This window comes from Carettochelys insculpta, chromosome 1, assembly GCF_033958435.1.
Source record: "Carettochelys insculpta isolate YL-2023 chromosome 1, ASM3395843v1, whole genome shotgun sequence".
In the NCBI taxonomy this organism is placed as follows: domain Eukaryota; kingdom Metazoa; phylum Chordata; order Testudines; family Carettochelyidae; genus Carettochelys; species Carettochelys insculpta.
Genome location: NC_134137.1, coordinates 355,458,099 through 355,475,149, shown reverse-complemented (window position 1 = coordinate 355,475,149; position 17,051 = coordinate 355,458,099). Strand labels below are relative to the sequence as shown.

The 17,051-nt window shown below is 42.9% G+C and overlaps 1 protein-coding gene across 1 annotated transcript in view; it reads right to left on the bottom strand.

The window, feature by feature from the left end:
• The window catches only part of RELN (reelin), a 543,431-nt gene that overhangs the window by 64,684 nt on the left and 461,696 nt on the right, over nt 1-17,051 (bottom strand). Inside the window, exons 41-43 of the mRNA XM_075016845.1 lie at nt 10,978-11,207; nt 5,965-6,185; nt 4,133-4,280 (exon numbers count right to left, since the gene is read on the bottom strand). Of these exons, the coding sequence (XP_074872946.1) occupies nt 4,133-4,280; nt 5,965-6,185; nt 10,978-11,207 (599 nt within the window). The remainder of the gene's footprint in view (nt 1-4,132; nt 4,281-5,964; nt 6,186-10,977; nt 11,208-17,051) is intronic.

Genomic DNA, 17,051 nt, shown 5'->3' with positions numbered 1-17,051 from the left:
TACCCTTTCAGCCTGTGAACATGAAATGAATGGTCAAAATCGCAACACACTGCCCTAGGGAGGAGATCATGATTCTTTAATGAATTTGTCTAGGGCAAAAATTCACTGCATCAGTAACCTCTCAGGATAAGCTGACAGTTTTCATTTACAAAACCAACCTCGATATTTTGACAAAAACAGAGAAAAATGGAAGTGAAAACAATAAATGTTTATCTACTGAGCTAATGAAAAAGGGACAATTTTGTCCATTTAATTAGAAATGAAAGTTTTGTTTAAGTCACACTGCTTTAAATATACTTGATGAAATCACGTTGCCTTTGAAGTCAATAGCAAAGCTTCAGCTGACGTTGGTGGGTACAGTATTTCACTCATATCTTAATGGCCTGTTTCAAACAGACAATAGATTTGAACAAAATAAGGGAATCTTTCCTTTTGTCTGATCACAGACTAGGAGAACTATGTACTTGGTGAGCTGGAGAAAAATGGATATTGCAATCTTTATTTGACAGCTTATCTCAGGGAAGAGTTATGAATCTTATTTACTGTTTGCACAGTGCATTAGGAAAATGTAAAATGCTCCAATAATACTAAGCATTAACATTGCATGCTTCATAATACTATGTAACCCAGTGTAACAAGTTTTGTCCTATATCAGAGATCTTATTTTGTTTTGCTCTGCAGGTAAATCTGATGGGAAGAAAAGTTCTTGAGCATGACTACAGAGGCAGGAAAGCTTCTACATAGTACCAAACAAATGAGTCAATTAATTCAAATGTTCATTTATGCTGTCAGTTCAAATGGTTACCATATATAATTCCTTTCACTATAGATCATATCATACTCTGTATTCCAAATAAACATACTCGGAATGCTTTTAAACTCCACCTGGGACTGTATACCTCGACATATCAACTATAATGCACTGGATTTACTGCTGACAAGTCTTTGCACTTGGACAGATTCTCATCTTTGATACCTACATAGTAATTCAAAGAAAAAAAGCAAATGTCCTTATCTCTGTTGAAACCAATCCTGAATACAGCTTGTTATTTTTTCTGTTGTATTTTTTGTATTAATAAACCTCACAAAATAATTATCATCAAGCTAAAAAGACAGGCTGGTGATATTTTTACAGAAGAACAAATTTTAAGTTTCTGTTCTTCCACTTCACACAACAGCTTTGAAAAGAAAATACTGATTTCTAACTGTAAACCACAAACTGGTATCAAGATACAACACCAAGAGGTACTACAGTAACGTTTGAATAGGTACACCAACTACAGTAAACTCTTTCATATCTGGGATTCTATCCTATAGAACTCTCAAAAAACTGGCATTTTAACCATAAGTAAATTTTAGTTATGTTTTCCATAAGTACAGTAGAGTGAAAGTAAATACAAATAAATACAGCAAATACAATATATGTTTACAGAGTGCAAACCTACTGTTGCTGGTAAATAAAGTACTCTGCACACATTTTTGTTTGTTCCTTAACATCTGATCTTGTTTTTCTTCAGTGTTATCTATTGCTAGTTGACAGGGTCAGGCCAGAGGGGTCCAGCAGAATGGGAGACTGGCAGCCCAAAAGGGAAAAAGACCTGCTAAATACAAGCAGAGGGCTGCAGAGCAATTATAAGCAGCTGGGAGGAAGCTGGCTCAGGCAGATTGTGGCCAGCTGGCTCCACTGCTGGCTTGATGAAGGCCTTTAAAAAAACCCTCCACATTTGGAAGGTGGGGGAGAGAGTGTGTGGGTGGAGGCGAGGCGAGACGAGACGAGATGAGATGAGATGAGATGAGATGAGATGAGATGAGACGAGACGAGACGAGATCTGGCCTGGCCTGGCCTGGCCTGGCCTGGCCTGGCCTGAGAGGGAGTCAGACCAACTCCAGGAGGAGTGGCTGGGCTCCCTTCCACAAAGACACGTTGCAAAACCCCAGCCCCTTGGGGAAAGGGGCAAGAGACTGATCAAGCAGTGGCCTGGGTAAGAGGGGCCCTTACCACACTAGGTATGCCTCTCTATTATCCAGAATACTTGAATGTCCAGCAAACTCCCTGTCCTGGGGCTGCTGGATATGAAAGAGTTTACTGTACATATATTGCTATAGTTCATTAAAAATGGCCAAAGGCCAAATCATTTATGGTCCCATAATAATTGTACGTTCATTATACCACACTGACATCCTTCACCTACTACTGTTTTGGTTAGCAGCGTTTCAGGATTTTTTGGTATGCCCATAAAATGGGACATAAGTACATGATTGTTTTTTAGCACCTGGAATGTAGCTTTTGGAGATTGGATACTATCTACATGGATTGTTGATTCTCTGTTATGGCAATTTTTACAATTTCTAACTTGTATATACTAGCCTAACACAGCCAGAATTATCGGTCTATTTTTTTCAGAGGATCCCCTCATCAGAAAGTACCTAGCTTTTAGCATTGTTACTGACCCCACTGCTCCTACTTGTACCCTAGATAGTTCCTGTTATAAAACCTATGGGGGATTTCAATCTCAGAGGGCAAAATGAATCCCTGGTTTAAGTGGACACAACACCTAATAATTTCAGTGAGATTTGGTTCAGTTATGGCAGAGATGAATTTGGTCAACAGTTTAGGAGGTGGCCTATGAAGCTAACTTGGAAATTAGCTAATTACAATAATCATGGAATAATGGAGAATAAGCATCCAAAATTACTTTGCAGTCTAGGATGTTTTAGCCACTGAAGGGAAAAAAAGTTATTAGCTTACCTTTCCTACTGCAGACACAAGAAATTAAAGACAAGGCCCTGTTTCCCCCCGCCCCCCCTTTTTTTTTATTAGCATGACCTTCAGTCTTCAGTCTTTGAGAATATTGGGATTTTACATATAACACTGTGAGGGCAATGAATGCAAATCCAGCTACAGCTTACCGCAGAGAAGAGATAAATGACAATGCCTTGAACACAAGAAAGAAGGAAAACACATTGTGGTTTAGTTTAATAGGGCATCATACAAGGACCTTTGTATGTTTTCAGAAGATAGTGTTAATTTTAGAATAGGACAGAAAATCAAATAACTGATAAGGTTCTGACGTCTTTGGCTACCAAGCCGTAAAACCCCATTTATCTTGCTTTGAGGAACCTTGGAATAGAAGTATAAATTTGATGACACTTGAGCGATGGGTTGTCTCCAGACATGGGTTACCCTCTCTATGAAAATGTATACATTAAGCATCACTGTAGACTAAGAAGGTGGGCAGTGAAATCATCATTTTAAACTTTAATGTTAATGAAGACTACACGCCATAAACAGGTAAAGTGCATGTTAAAATGTGCTTTATGTAGTGTTAACTAAGTCTTGCTTTAGGAATTGTGTGTTTGCTAAGGGTCAGTGAACAAGCTGAGGAAAAATACAACATTTCAGAGATTAAATAGCACTAAGAATAGTAGACTAAGACAATGAATAATTTAAAGACACGGATTGTTCAATGGTTTGCAAACAATTAGGACAAATCTTCATTTTGTATTGGTTTAAACTTTTTCTCCACTAGTTTAATGATTTAGAGACGTCCTGTTATCAAATATATCCTCTGCAGGCCATGATGACAAGACAATCTCAATACATGAAAAATGCTTGTTTTTAATTAACTATGCTCAGTGTAGCTGGTGACAAGCTTGACTGGAATTTGTTAGTAAATTATTGGAAGCAAACATGTACAATAACAAGAAATTAATCTTCAGAAAATTAAGGAATTATATGATGATAACTACAACAGCTATGATGGCAACAGATGCTCCTTCAGAAATGATTCATGATGTGAAATTATAAGAAAAGCATGATGTCTTGTACACAAACAATTTCACATATTATGCATTTGAGAAATGAATACATTATTGAAATGAATTCATTGAGAAATGAATACATGAATAAACAACACAGGATATTGTGTCAGATCTTGCAGTCCTCACTCTTGGAAAATGATCCCTGACTTAAATGGGAATTCCCATTGACTTAAATAGGAGTTTGCCTGAATAAAGACTGCAGGATATGCCCTGAGATAGGTATACTAATCTGTTTTTGCCACAGAAGCATAATACGAAGAACAGTTTAGAAAGTCTTTCAATGGAATCTTACGTTTTAAAACTGTATTACCTTGCCTGTGACAAATCCATGTCTCGAGTCATCAGCATACGCAAGCCTTCTTCGCTAAAGAACAGGTTGTTTCCTCCAGATAGGATACCACATTTCCTAGATGGTTTTCCACCACTCACCAGTAAGAAACGATCAGACTCTAGCTGACCTGAGTGAACAACACATATATTTTTAGGATTTACCCAGAAGCACTCCTGTTACAACAGTATTATTTCCACAAGAAGTAAGCTATATAAGTAATTAAGTTTAGAGTGAACAAATATTTGTACCAGAACTTTTTGACCCTCAGCATGTTTCTTGGAAAACTGATATGAAACAAAACTTACTAAACAATAAAACCATAACTGTGAAGCTTAAGGTTTTTGTAGTCAAAGGACATTCTGATTGCTTTTCCTTTACTTTATTTAGATTACATAAAATACCCAATTATGTAAGGAAATAGCTCAGTGTCGTCTAACAAGTTGCAGTTAGCAGTTTGTTGAGTTTGAAACAAATAATTACAGTATTATGGGAAGAATCCGACTCAAAGACACTATTTTGTCCAAAAATTACAACTTTTTGTTACGCTTCTTTACAGAGTAGCTTACATTTTACTTTTTGTTATGGGGAGTGAAGGGTTTTAAGGAATGTGACATGAACATCTTTCTTTTGCTGCTCTATCCACTATAGCTCCTCAGTCTGCTGCCTTTGCTCGGCTGCAGCCCTGATTCACTATGTTTTGTGTGTCGGGGAAGCTGGCATACACAGGAGATTGGGAGGCAGTTCAGTGACACAGGCAGAAATGAAAGTAATGTGGGTTGCCATCTACTGATAGTTGTGTTGTGTGCCCCTCATTCAGGAGTAGGTGTTTTCCATTTGGAAGTTTTGTGCTTCTCCTATCAGTGTCAGGAAGCTAAGGACTAAGGCCTAGTTTCAAAGGCTGGGAAACTTGGAAATACTTAGGCCCTCACTTCACATTCCCTGTGTGGCAGAACAATCCTTTGCCACCAGAGGGGCCAACAGATTTGACAGGCCCTTGGGCAAGGTGGAGGGTGGAGGTTTCACACTCCTTGAAGAGGTTGGACCTTGAGTGTAAGGGGCAGGGCTGGGGACAGCCAGCCTTCAATGCTGGCCACAGTGTGCCTCATGGTGGCACCCAGGCATCCCTCACAGCCATCCGGTGTGCGGTGGTCTGGTGATGAAGGGCATGAGGCTCTGGCCACCACAGCTCCTGAAGTAGCAGAGGCAGGGTCAGAAGCACCAGGCTCTTTTGAATCACCAGACCCTAGGGCAGTTGCCCACTTCAACTCTTCCTTCCATGCATCAGTGGGTTTGTCCGCCACAAGGCAAACTGTTTGTCTCTTTCTCAATTCTTCTGTTTAGCTGAGAGGATGAACAAAAAGTAAAATCCTTCAGAGCCAGACAATATTCATTTTAACTATGAGTTCAGAACTTTTTGTGATTTGGCTTTAGACCTATTCCTTTCCAGAAATTCCACATGCTCATTACAATGCTAAAATGGAATGTTTCTCTAGATGTAGAGTTTTGGAATCACAGACTCATATGTTCATTCTGGAGCAGAATGCGTTTTTCTGCCATCATAGGTCAGTTACGAGTAAAACGTGTCAAGATAAGTACTGTAGAAATCATCAAATAATCACAAACATTGTTTAAGGCTCAAATCCTGATAGTTTCACTCATGTGAACAGTCACACTGACATAACTGGGACTAATATGCATAAAGGAGGTCAGGAGGGATTTGGTCTTAAGAAGTCTGTTCTCTTTAACCACAGGGTCTATAAAGGATAGTATTTAAATATCACTATGATGAGTTCATATAAAAAAAAAGATACCTTCAAAATCATCCTTGAGAAAATCTGAATTCTTGGTGCTTATTTTACAGGTTGGCCCAGAGTACCCAGGATCACAGATGCATTTAGTTCCATTGAGACAGCTGCCATGCCCATTGCACATCTCTTCACATTGTGGGCCAATATATACATTATCGATGGCCCAAGTCACCGGCTGGGACCCAGCAGGATAAAATCCTTGATACCATCTGAATCTTACTGATCTGAAACAGGTACATAGTATGTCCAGGTCAAATGATATTTAACTGCACGTGAAATTAAAATGTGCTTTTTGCTAGAACTAATTTTCTTATTATGTGCCAAAAATGGAAAGATAGCGGTACTACCTTCAATATGCAAGACATCCCACTACTCATTCACCACAGATATATTTACCGGAAAGCAGAAGGGCTTGGTCCACCAGTTATATTACTGATACAAATTAGTTATGGATTTCAGCCAGACCTCAGACCACCAACTTAGGAAGAGGGTGAAGAGCTGGACTTGGATGTCTTTCCTTTATCTTTAATGTACAGACTTAGGGCCAGATTGAACCATCCTTGCTCATGTTGCATGATATTGTGTCACACGATTAGTCACACTGAGTTTAATGAGACTAGTTATGGGATAAAAGTGGCACAATCTTTCCCTAAATTAGATGGAAAGAAGAAATTATACGACATGTCAACAGATAGTCAACTTGGCTTTATAATACTTAGTCTTAAAAAAATCATGTTGCAAGATGTTAATTTAAATTGTAAACCTCTTGGGTGGTGGACCTGTCATTTTTAATTTGTCTTCTAAGTGCTATGCACATCTGTGCTGCATATAAATAATAACAGAGCAAGGGAAGGAGGGAGAACAAGTTAAACAAGCAGAAAACTGCTCTTGAGAGAATAATTTAAAATCATTCCCTGCCTCTTCCCTCAAAATTGAGAAAAGAAGGGAAAAAACAGGACACATATGATAAGGAAAAAGTATTTAACTGTGCTGTGGACTTTCTCTGATATGTATCCTCCTAATTATTTCTGGATTCAGCTGTTTAGCCAGTTGTGTAAACAGTAGTATGTGTTGGGTGCACAGGTACTTCAGCTTTCATTTGCCCTTGAATAAGACGTTTAGGGAACTTCAGAGAATGGGAGATGGCTGCTTGATGGTGAAATTACCAGAAACTGTTCCATAGAAATCGAGCAAATGATTATCTCTCCTGTAGTCAGCAAGATGAATTGACCTTCTTGCCTCTACAGTTACTTTCTGAGACATGACCATGTCAAGGGAGTGTTCTAGACCAGTGGTGTCCACCTTTTTTCATCAGGGGCCACATGGCAATTTTTTACATGTTTCGGGGGCCAAACACAAAATAGCCCCAAGCTACCACCCCCATCTCCACCCCAGGCTTAAAACATCACAGCCCCAAACCACCCCTCGCCTGACCCCAGGCTTAACCCCCACTCTCAGTCCCAATCCCCCACCCCAAACCCAGGAATAATTTACCCAGGATCTCCATGTGCTGCCACACCCTGGTGCTCCTTTGCTGGGCCATCTCCTCTTCACCACAGCTGCACGGCTCCTCCTAACCCTCCAACTCCCCTCTCCACCCATGAACACTGCAGTAGGGGCAGCTCCCAGCACCCTGCCTCACTAAAAGAACAGGACTCAATTTAATTGGTTTAACAGCCAGATCCCTCCTACTGGTCATTAAACCAATTAAATTGAGTTCTACTCCAGTGTTTCTCAACCCCTTTTTTTTTTTTTATAAAGTACCCCTTTTAAAAAATTGTAAGTACCCCCAGTATCCACAGTTTTCAGCCAGACAAAATCCCCAATTCCCCCTCCTCTCCTCCAGAGCCAGGCACCCCCAGATCTTCACTTTCACCCAATCCCCCTTTCCACCCCTCAGAGCTAGGCACTCCCAGCTTCCCCACCACTTTAACCCAATCCCCCGTCCTCCAGAGCCAGACCCCCAACTATAACCCAATGCCAGTGACTCACCAGAGTGGCTGCTGCCACGTGCTTCTCCCTCCAAGCACTGGGGAGGGGTGCATATGCAGAGCGGCACAGAGCACTCCGACCCCTCAGAGCATTTGATTGCTCAAAGACTCACATGCAGCTCCAGCATGCCTACCCCCTGACGCTTCTCTCTGCCCCTGCTGCTCTGTACGGGAGCTGGAGGAGTCAGGCAGTGGGGGTGGGAGCCGCAATGGCTTCTTAAAGAGCCACAGGCAGCTCAGAGCCACCCCGTTGCCTTTTAAAAATGGTGCCACTGCTGGCTCTGCTGGGCGGACAAAAAGGCTCCACAGGTCAGATTCTGGCCTGCAGGCCACGTGTTGGACATTCCTGTTTTAGACTAATTTTTAAAATGAAAATTCTACCTATTGTGCTCAACCCACCAACATGAAAATTCGAAAAGGCCGGGAATACTTCTCCCTATGAATAAATTGTGACATATGTTGGAAACAGAGGGTGAAAGTCCATTCCCCATTAAAGTCAATGTAAGTTTTGCTATTTACTTTTGTGGGACCTGGATTTCATTCAAAGTATGGGACTGCCACTGGTAATTCTCAGTTTACTGCAAGTGCTGCCCATCTACTGAGAAAGCACACTAATTTCTGACAAAGGGAGCCTAATGTAAAAGACTAAAAAATGTCATTGAGTTATTTTAATACTGATTTAACCTCTAGAAAGAGTAAAACAGGTGGGTCAGTCTAGGGGAGCTATCTGGATGCTGGGAGGTTGGGATTCTGCCTGTAGGAAATCCCATCTCACTTCCTTGGTAACAGAAATTCATAACATGCGCTACTGAGCATGAAACTCATTGTCTTGCTGCTTGTTTCTGATCCAGCTATTCAAGGTGGGCTTTATGCCTACCAGACTGGGAAAGGAAGCGGCAGGAAGCAAGAGCAGTCATCAGCCTGGAGGGCTGGTAAGTGAGAAAGAGAAACCCAGAAAGGGAGGGGTCAGGTGGGATTTATTTGGCAGGTTTGTGGGTGGGCAAATTACATTGGAATGTGTATGTTCAGCTCTCTGGTTGGAAAGGAAGTTCCTTTTGTCTGTAGCAAAGTTCTCAGTACAGTGATCCCTCACATACCTTGAATTTTGCGTAAGTTGGGAAGGGCTTAGAGAATGGGTTGGTGCCTTGGGAGAGGGGCAGGAAGTGCCTACGGCCACCATTTCCCTGGGGCTTCGGGTGGGGAGCGCCTGCAGCGGCTGCTTCCCGGAGCTCTGGGCAGGGAGTGCTCACAGCAGCTGCTTCCATGGGGTTCTGGGCAGGGGAAAGGGAGTTTTAGCCCACCTGGCTGCCCACAGGGGCAGGCAGCTAGGTGAGCTAAAAGCCTTCTCTCTGCCTTCCCAGCGCAGTGCCTAGCGCTGCTCTGGGCAGGCAGGGGAAGGGGCTCTTAGCCTGCCTGGCTGCCTGCAGCTGCAGGAAGCTAGGCAGGCTGACAGCCCAGCAGCTTCACATTGTGTGAAACTTGTGTTAATGCGAGTTTCATGCAACATGAGGCCACATAAAAGGAGGGTTTATTGTATAAATGAATGACAAATACCTCAGTAAGTTTTAAAATAGAATCAGACATGTAGATGAATAAGGGGCATCAGCAGATGCTAAAGACTGGGCTATAATTTCAGGGACAACCAGTCTTTATGCTTCAAGGCAGAAAATGATAATGGGCTGGGACCAAAATGACCCATCCTTCAAGGTTGCAGGTAGTTATGTTATTGAGCATTTACTTACTCCTATGAAGTAGCCAACAATTAGTAACTGTCCCAGGCAAGATAAGGGACTTGTTCTCAAGACTATTATGAACTGATTTGCCAATTAACATACTGGATGGTGTGTGACTGAGGCTGCAAGATCCCTACTCTCGCATGAGCTATGTGGATTGATGATTCATGTGCTTGTCACTGCCCTGAGACAGGCTTGAATGTGGGGCCTCGAGAGCTTAATGCAGGTGCCTCTACAGCTTGAGCTAGCAGCCAGCTGGCTCTCAGTTTAGGCTGTAGGAGATATATTATTTTTCTGTGAAGTGGTCTAGGTCCACTACATGGGACAGTTAACCACACATAGGTGTGCAAGTTACACACAGAATACTTCTGGGGGAAATCTGATTGGTACTGAAGAGCTGCTGGCCACCCCTAGAGGTTGCAGCTATAGCTCATGAATACAGGACACTAGTAGGGGGAGGTGGAGTAGGAAAAGAAGAGGGAGGATTCTGGGCAGCTGCACTTTCCCATACAATCTCACGGGACCAGTCAGTGTGCATTGCAGGAATGCTGCACTAGCCTGGGACTCAGCCCCGGTGTCTTTTTCTGCATTACTGGGCTGCAAACGATGCAGGAGTCTGGCCTGGGGGAGCCCCATGACCAGGTCCTAGGGAAGAAGGGTTGTGAATGCTTGAGACCAGAGGGGCTGAGTTTTTCCCAGTTACCAGATGTGACATATCCAGATGGAGGCACTCAATGAAAACATAACAGATAAACAGGAACTGAGTTGTCATAGGGGTTTCTTTAACTCTGCTCCTGGGAGAATTTTGTTGTTGTCATTTGTCTTGCTACAGACGCACTTGCTGACAAGTTTTTTGAAATAAATTATCAAAATAATTGAAACTGGTGTGATATATTGAGTTGTTTTAACAAACAAAACATGCAAAATCTTAAAATGTTGTGTGCAGAATTTTAAGTTTTTTGGCACAAAATTCCTCCAGAAGAAACAGGAGGGACAACAGTCTTCTTCACGGCACTACTACCCCCACTCCACATTGCACAGGTAGGCAGAGAAGGTCAGGCAGCAGAAACTGTGAAAGCTATGTTCCACATGCAACATGGCAACCCTGAGAACTGAACCAACAGCAGTAATCTGCACCAGCCGAAGAGTTGTACATTTCACTTTTCCCTTACAGAAATGGGTGAGCTAGGGAAAGAGCCATGACTCAGTGTGAGACATAACATCTCCATTCCTGATAAGATGGTTTTTGTTTCAATAAAGCAAATTCACAGAACTAGAAGCCAGACACTTACCCACACAAGTGCAGTTTTCCAAAGTGGATGACCTCTCTTCTCCAACCCTGAGTGGTACCAGTATAGTAAGTGCTGCTTGGGTGATGCTCAGTGGAGCAAAAGGAGCTGAGATAGCTGCTACTACTGTAGCACAGAGGAAGAAGCAGGTGCCAGGTTGCACCTAGATCTCGTGAGAATTCAAGTTTCACTGGATCTGCTGATGAACTATCAGTAGTGCATCCAATATTGATCTAGAGCACAAAAAATGAAATCACAAAGATTACATAAAACCAAAACGTGGCAGTTAGCTGCTGACTCACATTTTATGTGGTGTGGGGATTCACTGCCCAGGGGGAACTCAAGGAAGGATTGCATCTCAGGGAGACATAATCCCTCTTTAAGCAGCCCAGCGTGCTGGGTCACTTTGCCGGCTGTAACAGCAACGAAGGGTCCTGTGGCACCTTATAGACTAACAGAAATGTTTTGAGCATAAGCTTTCGTGAGCAAAGACTCACTTCATCAGATGCTGGGTCACTTTGCAGGCTGTAGAATGTTTTAAGATATTGTAGCTTGCTCCATTTCTTGACATTCTGTATGAGTCTCTGTGTACATGTGTGAGTAGCAAGGCTGAGGCCCCAACTCCTCAGGGCATTGATTGCCTCTGAAAGTCCTCTGAGGATTACAGTTGTGAGTGACCCTGGAGTGAGTGCAGTGTACCAAAGGTGGACGTTTCTTGTGCACTCCCCTACTGTCCACAGATGGAAGGACATCTCACAGGCCACGCTATTTTAATGAAAGTCAATTGCTACTACTAATAAAAACTAATTAGATGCATTAAATATTTCTAGCAGGGCAAAAATGTGTTTCTATGTAAGCAAAACTAAAAGCAACAGAGCTGCTGCCCCTTGCAATTACACTATAATAATTTGGACCATCTCTGGCAGTACTTAGTCAGAGAATGCACTAGATGCAGCCAGATTGAAATGTGAATTTTTAAAAAACAGAAATAATAAAACAAACAAAACATGCAAACATTTATTGTTCATTAAATGATCCTTATCCTCACTGTGGTTCTCTTTGCTGTCACATTCCCAAGACAGAAGACTTATATTATGGGAATTATGCCAAAAGGCATGTACTATGCCATTCCAATCATATGTTTAGAGCTGGTATTGTCTTTTTTTGAGGCCAAGAAAGAGATGAAGTTTGAGTTTGGCAGTGCCAGAATCTTTCATGTCATTCTTGTGAGATCCTCGACACAGTGAACAGTAGAAATCTTACATAATCAGTCGCCTTACTAATATTCTGAAAAAAATGTAAAGTTTTGTGAAACAGGTGAAATTTAAGGGATTATCTACTTAGGAACAATTAGGAAAATTAATCTGAATTAAATAAAGGTGTAACTTCAAATTAGTTAAATTGCATTAAACTTGTGTAGATACTCTAATTCAGAACTAAAGTGTCTTTAATTTGGTTTAGTTTAATTTATTTTGGGGGAATTTATTTTAACTCATTAATTAAATTAATTGAGATTAATCCTCCTAAAAGTTTCTGCGTAGAGAAACCCTAAAACATATTTTGCCATTCCCATAACATAAAATAATCTGATTTCCTCCCTCCCATGAGCTTGTCATTTCAAACGGTTTATGCTATCATGACAGTTATAATGACATAACAGACTAGCTGTAACCAGGGTTGCTAGTACATTTGTGGGATGAGGTGGCCCTTCAAGAATAAAATATATAGTACCATACAGTAAACCCTCAAAATGCACAGTTTCGAGTTGCACTTAACTTGCATTAATGCGAGTTAAGTGCAATTCAAAATCCCACTCCCCACTGTCCCTGGCTCAACCCCCTTCGGCCCCACACAGCCCCAGTTTCACCCTCCTCAGACACACTCACCACCCGCGCATAGCTCCAGCTCACCACCCTGGCCCCGGTTCAAACCCCCCGCAAGCTCACCACTCACGCATGGCTCCAGCTCAACACCCCCCTCACCATGTGTGACTCTGGCTCAACACCCCCCGCCAAGTGGCTCTGGTTCAACCTTCTCTGCCCAGGTTCAACTGCCCCCCCCAGCCCCGGATCAAACCCCCGCTGGCTCACCACCCGAACACAGCTACTGCTCAACACCCTCCCACATGGCTCTAGCTCAACACCCCCATCCCAGTTCAACCGCCCCTCCTCCACATGCAGCTCAGGCTCAACTCCACCCACCAGTCCCCTGCAGCCTTAACCCACCCCAGGCTTAACTCCCCACCCACCTCCCACAGGCCCAACCCACGGTGAGGCTTAACCCTCCCCATCTGCCCCCCTACCACAGGACTTACCTTTCAAAAGGAGCTCCAGGTGCTCCCGCTGCTTCCCCGGCTGCAGAACGTGCATTCCTCAAAGGAAAAAAGCCACCCCCAACTTATGCAAAATTCGAGTTACGTGAGGGTGCATGGGAACACAACCCTCGTGTAAATCAGGGCACTACTGTATTTATTATTTTGTGAGTAAAAAGAATTACATTACAGACAAACTACTTAGCACAGATGAAAACCAGATAAAAACTTGTTAGCTACTATCACTGGAGAATCCACCCATTTGGAAATTAAGATTGATGCTTGACCAGAGCTTGTTCTTGTACTCTTGAGACACACAGGCTGTGTCTACATGTGCCATTTCTTCTGGAAGCAGCATGCTAACGAGCTAGCTGGAATATGCTAATGAGGTGTGGATGCAAATTATCCATGCCTCATTAGCATATTTGCATATGGTTTGGACTCCAAAGTACACATGCAGATACGCGGCCCGTGGGGATCTTCTGGAAGGAAACCCTCCTTCCGGAAGAAACTTCTTCCTCAAAATTTTGAAGGAGGGTGTGAGAAAGAAGGAGCTTCCGGAAGGAAGGTTTCCTTCTGGAAGATCTCCGTGGGCCGTGCGTCTGCACATGTACTTTGGAGTCTGCAAGAGGTGGAGAGAAGAAAAAATGTGCCAATATGCTAATAAGGCACATAAAACATGCCAATATGCTAATGAGGCACAGAAAATTTGCATCCATGCCTCATTATCATCTTCTGGATTGCTCATTAGTGTGCCATTTCCAGAAGACGAGGCACTTGTAGCCACAGCCACACTGAAAGTTTACTGCATTATGTCTAATAGCTTCATTTATATTAATGTCCTCAAAAACCAATAGCTGAAAGCATTTAACTTTTTTCATACCAGGTTTGTGCCAAATGCAAAATTTGCATTTTTGACTTTTGAGGTTAACACTCTGTAGAGCTGCAGTAACTTAACACTTAGATCTGTGTTAACTTTTTGCTGTATAGGTTGTTAATCCATTTTTTAAAAGCAGAAAACAATTTGTTTTCTACATTATAATAATCAGCTGCATAGCAAATTGAAATGTGCATTAGTACACAGACAAATCTAATTTTCTTAGCACACTTCACATAGTATTTCAGAAACAGTTTATAAGCCAAAATTGTTTGTTGTCGAATGCTGGAATGTGTTATGACTGTGCTAAATGCTACGTAAATGCAGAATATACATACCAGATTGCTGGGTTTTTTTTTCTACCATGCCCTATGTACAAGGTTAGGATCCAATCCCACAAAACACATACTACTGGGAATAATGTTAACTTCTGTGAATAGCCCCACTAACTTCATGGGAGGAAGAGGCAGTTACTCACCTTGTACAGTAACTGACATTCTTTGAGAGGGTCGTCCCTGCGGACGCTCCACAGTAGGTTCTTCAGTGCCATGTACTAAAGCTAAAGATTTACAGCAGCAGTACCCCAGGTGGTGGGGCACATGGCGCTGCCCTCTTGAATCACCGTAAGTGTTCACCTGGAGTGTGCTGTCAATTGTCCTTCCATTCTTTCTCTAGAGCAGAGAACAGAATGTGACTCTGAAGCAGAGGGGAGGAGATAGGTTTGTGGAGCACCCAAAGGGATGACCATCCCAAAGAATGTCAGTGGCTGCACAAGGTGAGTAACTGCCTCTTCTTCTTTGAGGAGGGTCTCTTTGGATGGGACACCGTAGGTGACCATGGAGCAGTACCCTTCTATGGAAGGAGTGGCATCAGAAGTTGAGTATGAATATTAGAGAATATGGTCTGGATGAATTGTGTGTCCTCTGTTTTTCTATGGCAGTGACGGGTGAATTTGTGCACAGAAGCCCATGTGGCTGCCCTGCACATATTAGAGATTGGCACATTTTGTAAAAACGCCATACAGGTGGCTACTGTTCTAGTAGCATGCATGGGCACAGAGGGAGGAGCAGGAATGTAGTTCTGAGTGTAGCAGAGATAGTTGCAAAGTTATATCCACTTAGAGAATCTCCAACTGGAAATGGCTTGTCCTTTACAGCTCTATATGATGGAAAGAAACAGTTGAGGGGATTTTCCAAATGGTTTTGTCCTTTCTAGGTAAGTGTGAATGTTCTGCACATGTAGAGAGCATGGAGAGGACTGGCATTCTCGTCTGCATGGGGTTATGGACAGAATATGGGTAGATTAAGGTGCATACAACTTTGGGGAGGAATTCAGGATATGGTCTGAGGATGACTTTGTCCTTTAGGAAATCAGCCAATACAGCAGCTATTTTACTGATCCTCTTGGCAGTTGTAATAAGAAATGAAACTTTCATTGAGAGGTACAGGAAGAAACAACTGGCAAAGGGCTCAAAGAGTTTTCTTCTGAGGGTCTGAAGAACCATGCTGAGGTCCCATAATGGAGGTGGTTGTTTTACAGGAGGGAAGACATTATCTTTTTAGAAAGCAGGTCATAGTTGGGTGTGCAAAAAGCCTGTGACCTTCTACCCTACTGTGGTTACTTGAAATTGCAGCAAGGTGCATTATTAGGCAACAGTTGGCAAGGCCCTGTTTCTTTAATTCTAATATATAGTCCAGTATTCTGAGTAGGGGTGCAGAACATGGGGACATACTGAGAAACCAACCAATTGTGGAGACTATGCCACCTTTAGGAATATGTCTGAATTGTACTGGGTTTGTGACCATTAAGAAGTATGTGCTTGAGTACCTCAGAACAAAGTTGGTCAGCTCCTGTTAGCCTGTCAGTACCCCGGCCTTGGGTTGAAAGAGAGCAGTGTCTGGATAAATAATGTGAACTGCATCTTGAGTGAGAGCAGGTGCTGTTGCCTGTTTGATCAAGGTACAGAAACTACACCAGTCTCCACCATGATCGTGCAATTAGTATGACTCATGCCCCATCACCTTTGACTTTCTGCAGTATGCAGCTGAGTAGTGGGATGGGAGGGAACATATACATGAGGGGGTATTCTCATGCAGTGCTTTTTCTGTGATGGCATGTGCCAGTATGGTGTACTGTCACCTCTTTTCAGAGTGGGGCCAGGAGCTGGATCCCCCAAGCCCCACGGCAGAGCAGAAACGGGAGGTGGAGCCCCTGAATCCTACAGCAGAGCAGGGCTGGGAACCCCCACACCCCACGGTTGAGAAGGAACTGGAGCTGGAGCCCCCTCCTGACCCACAGCAGCATGGGACTGGGAGCTGGAGTCCCCACCAGCCCCGCAGCAGTGTGGGGGCCAGAAGGCTGCTGGGAGGCTGGGAGGCAGAGCCCCCACAACCCATGGCAGAGCATGGCTGATACCCGCAGGCTGTTGATAGTAGTTGTGGCAGGAGTAGTCAAGGCCACAAAGGGATGGTGTGGCAGTTTGACCTGGTCATGTATGCGACCTTGACTGTTGTTCCAATTATTGTGTAGGGGTAAGATGCAGCTTTTGTTTGTTTATTTAGAAGTGGTAAAGAATTTTACTGTGATATTTGTGTTATGGCACCTTTTGAAGGGAGGGGGCAGCTGTCAAAATAGGGATATATCATGACCCCTGATTTTCAAAGATGAGCCACAACTACAGTCAGAACATACGAAAAGACTCTCATGGCTGTAGCTAAGCCAAATGGTAGAGTTCAGTATTGACAGTGGTGGTTTCAGAGGGTAAAATGTACGACTTTGTGTACGCAGGGTGGACTGTAAGATGAAAATAGGCATCCTGTAGGTTGAGGGATGACAGCCAGACTCCCTTCTGTAGCACTGAAAGTATATCTTTCAAAATTGTTGTTTCTT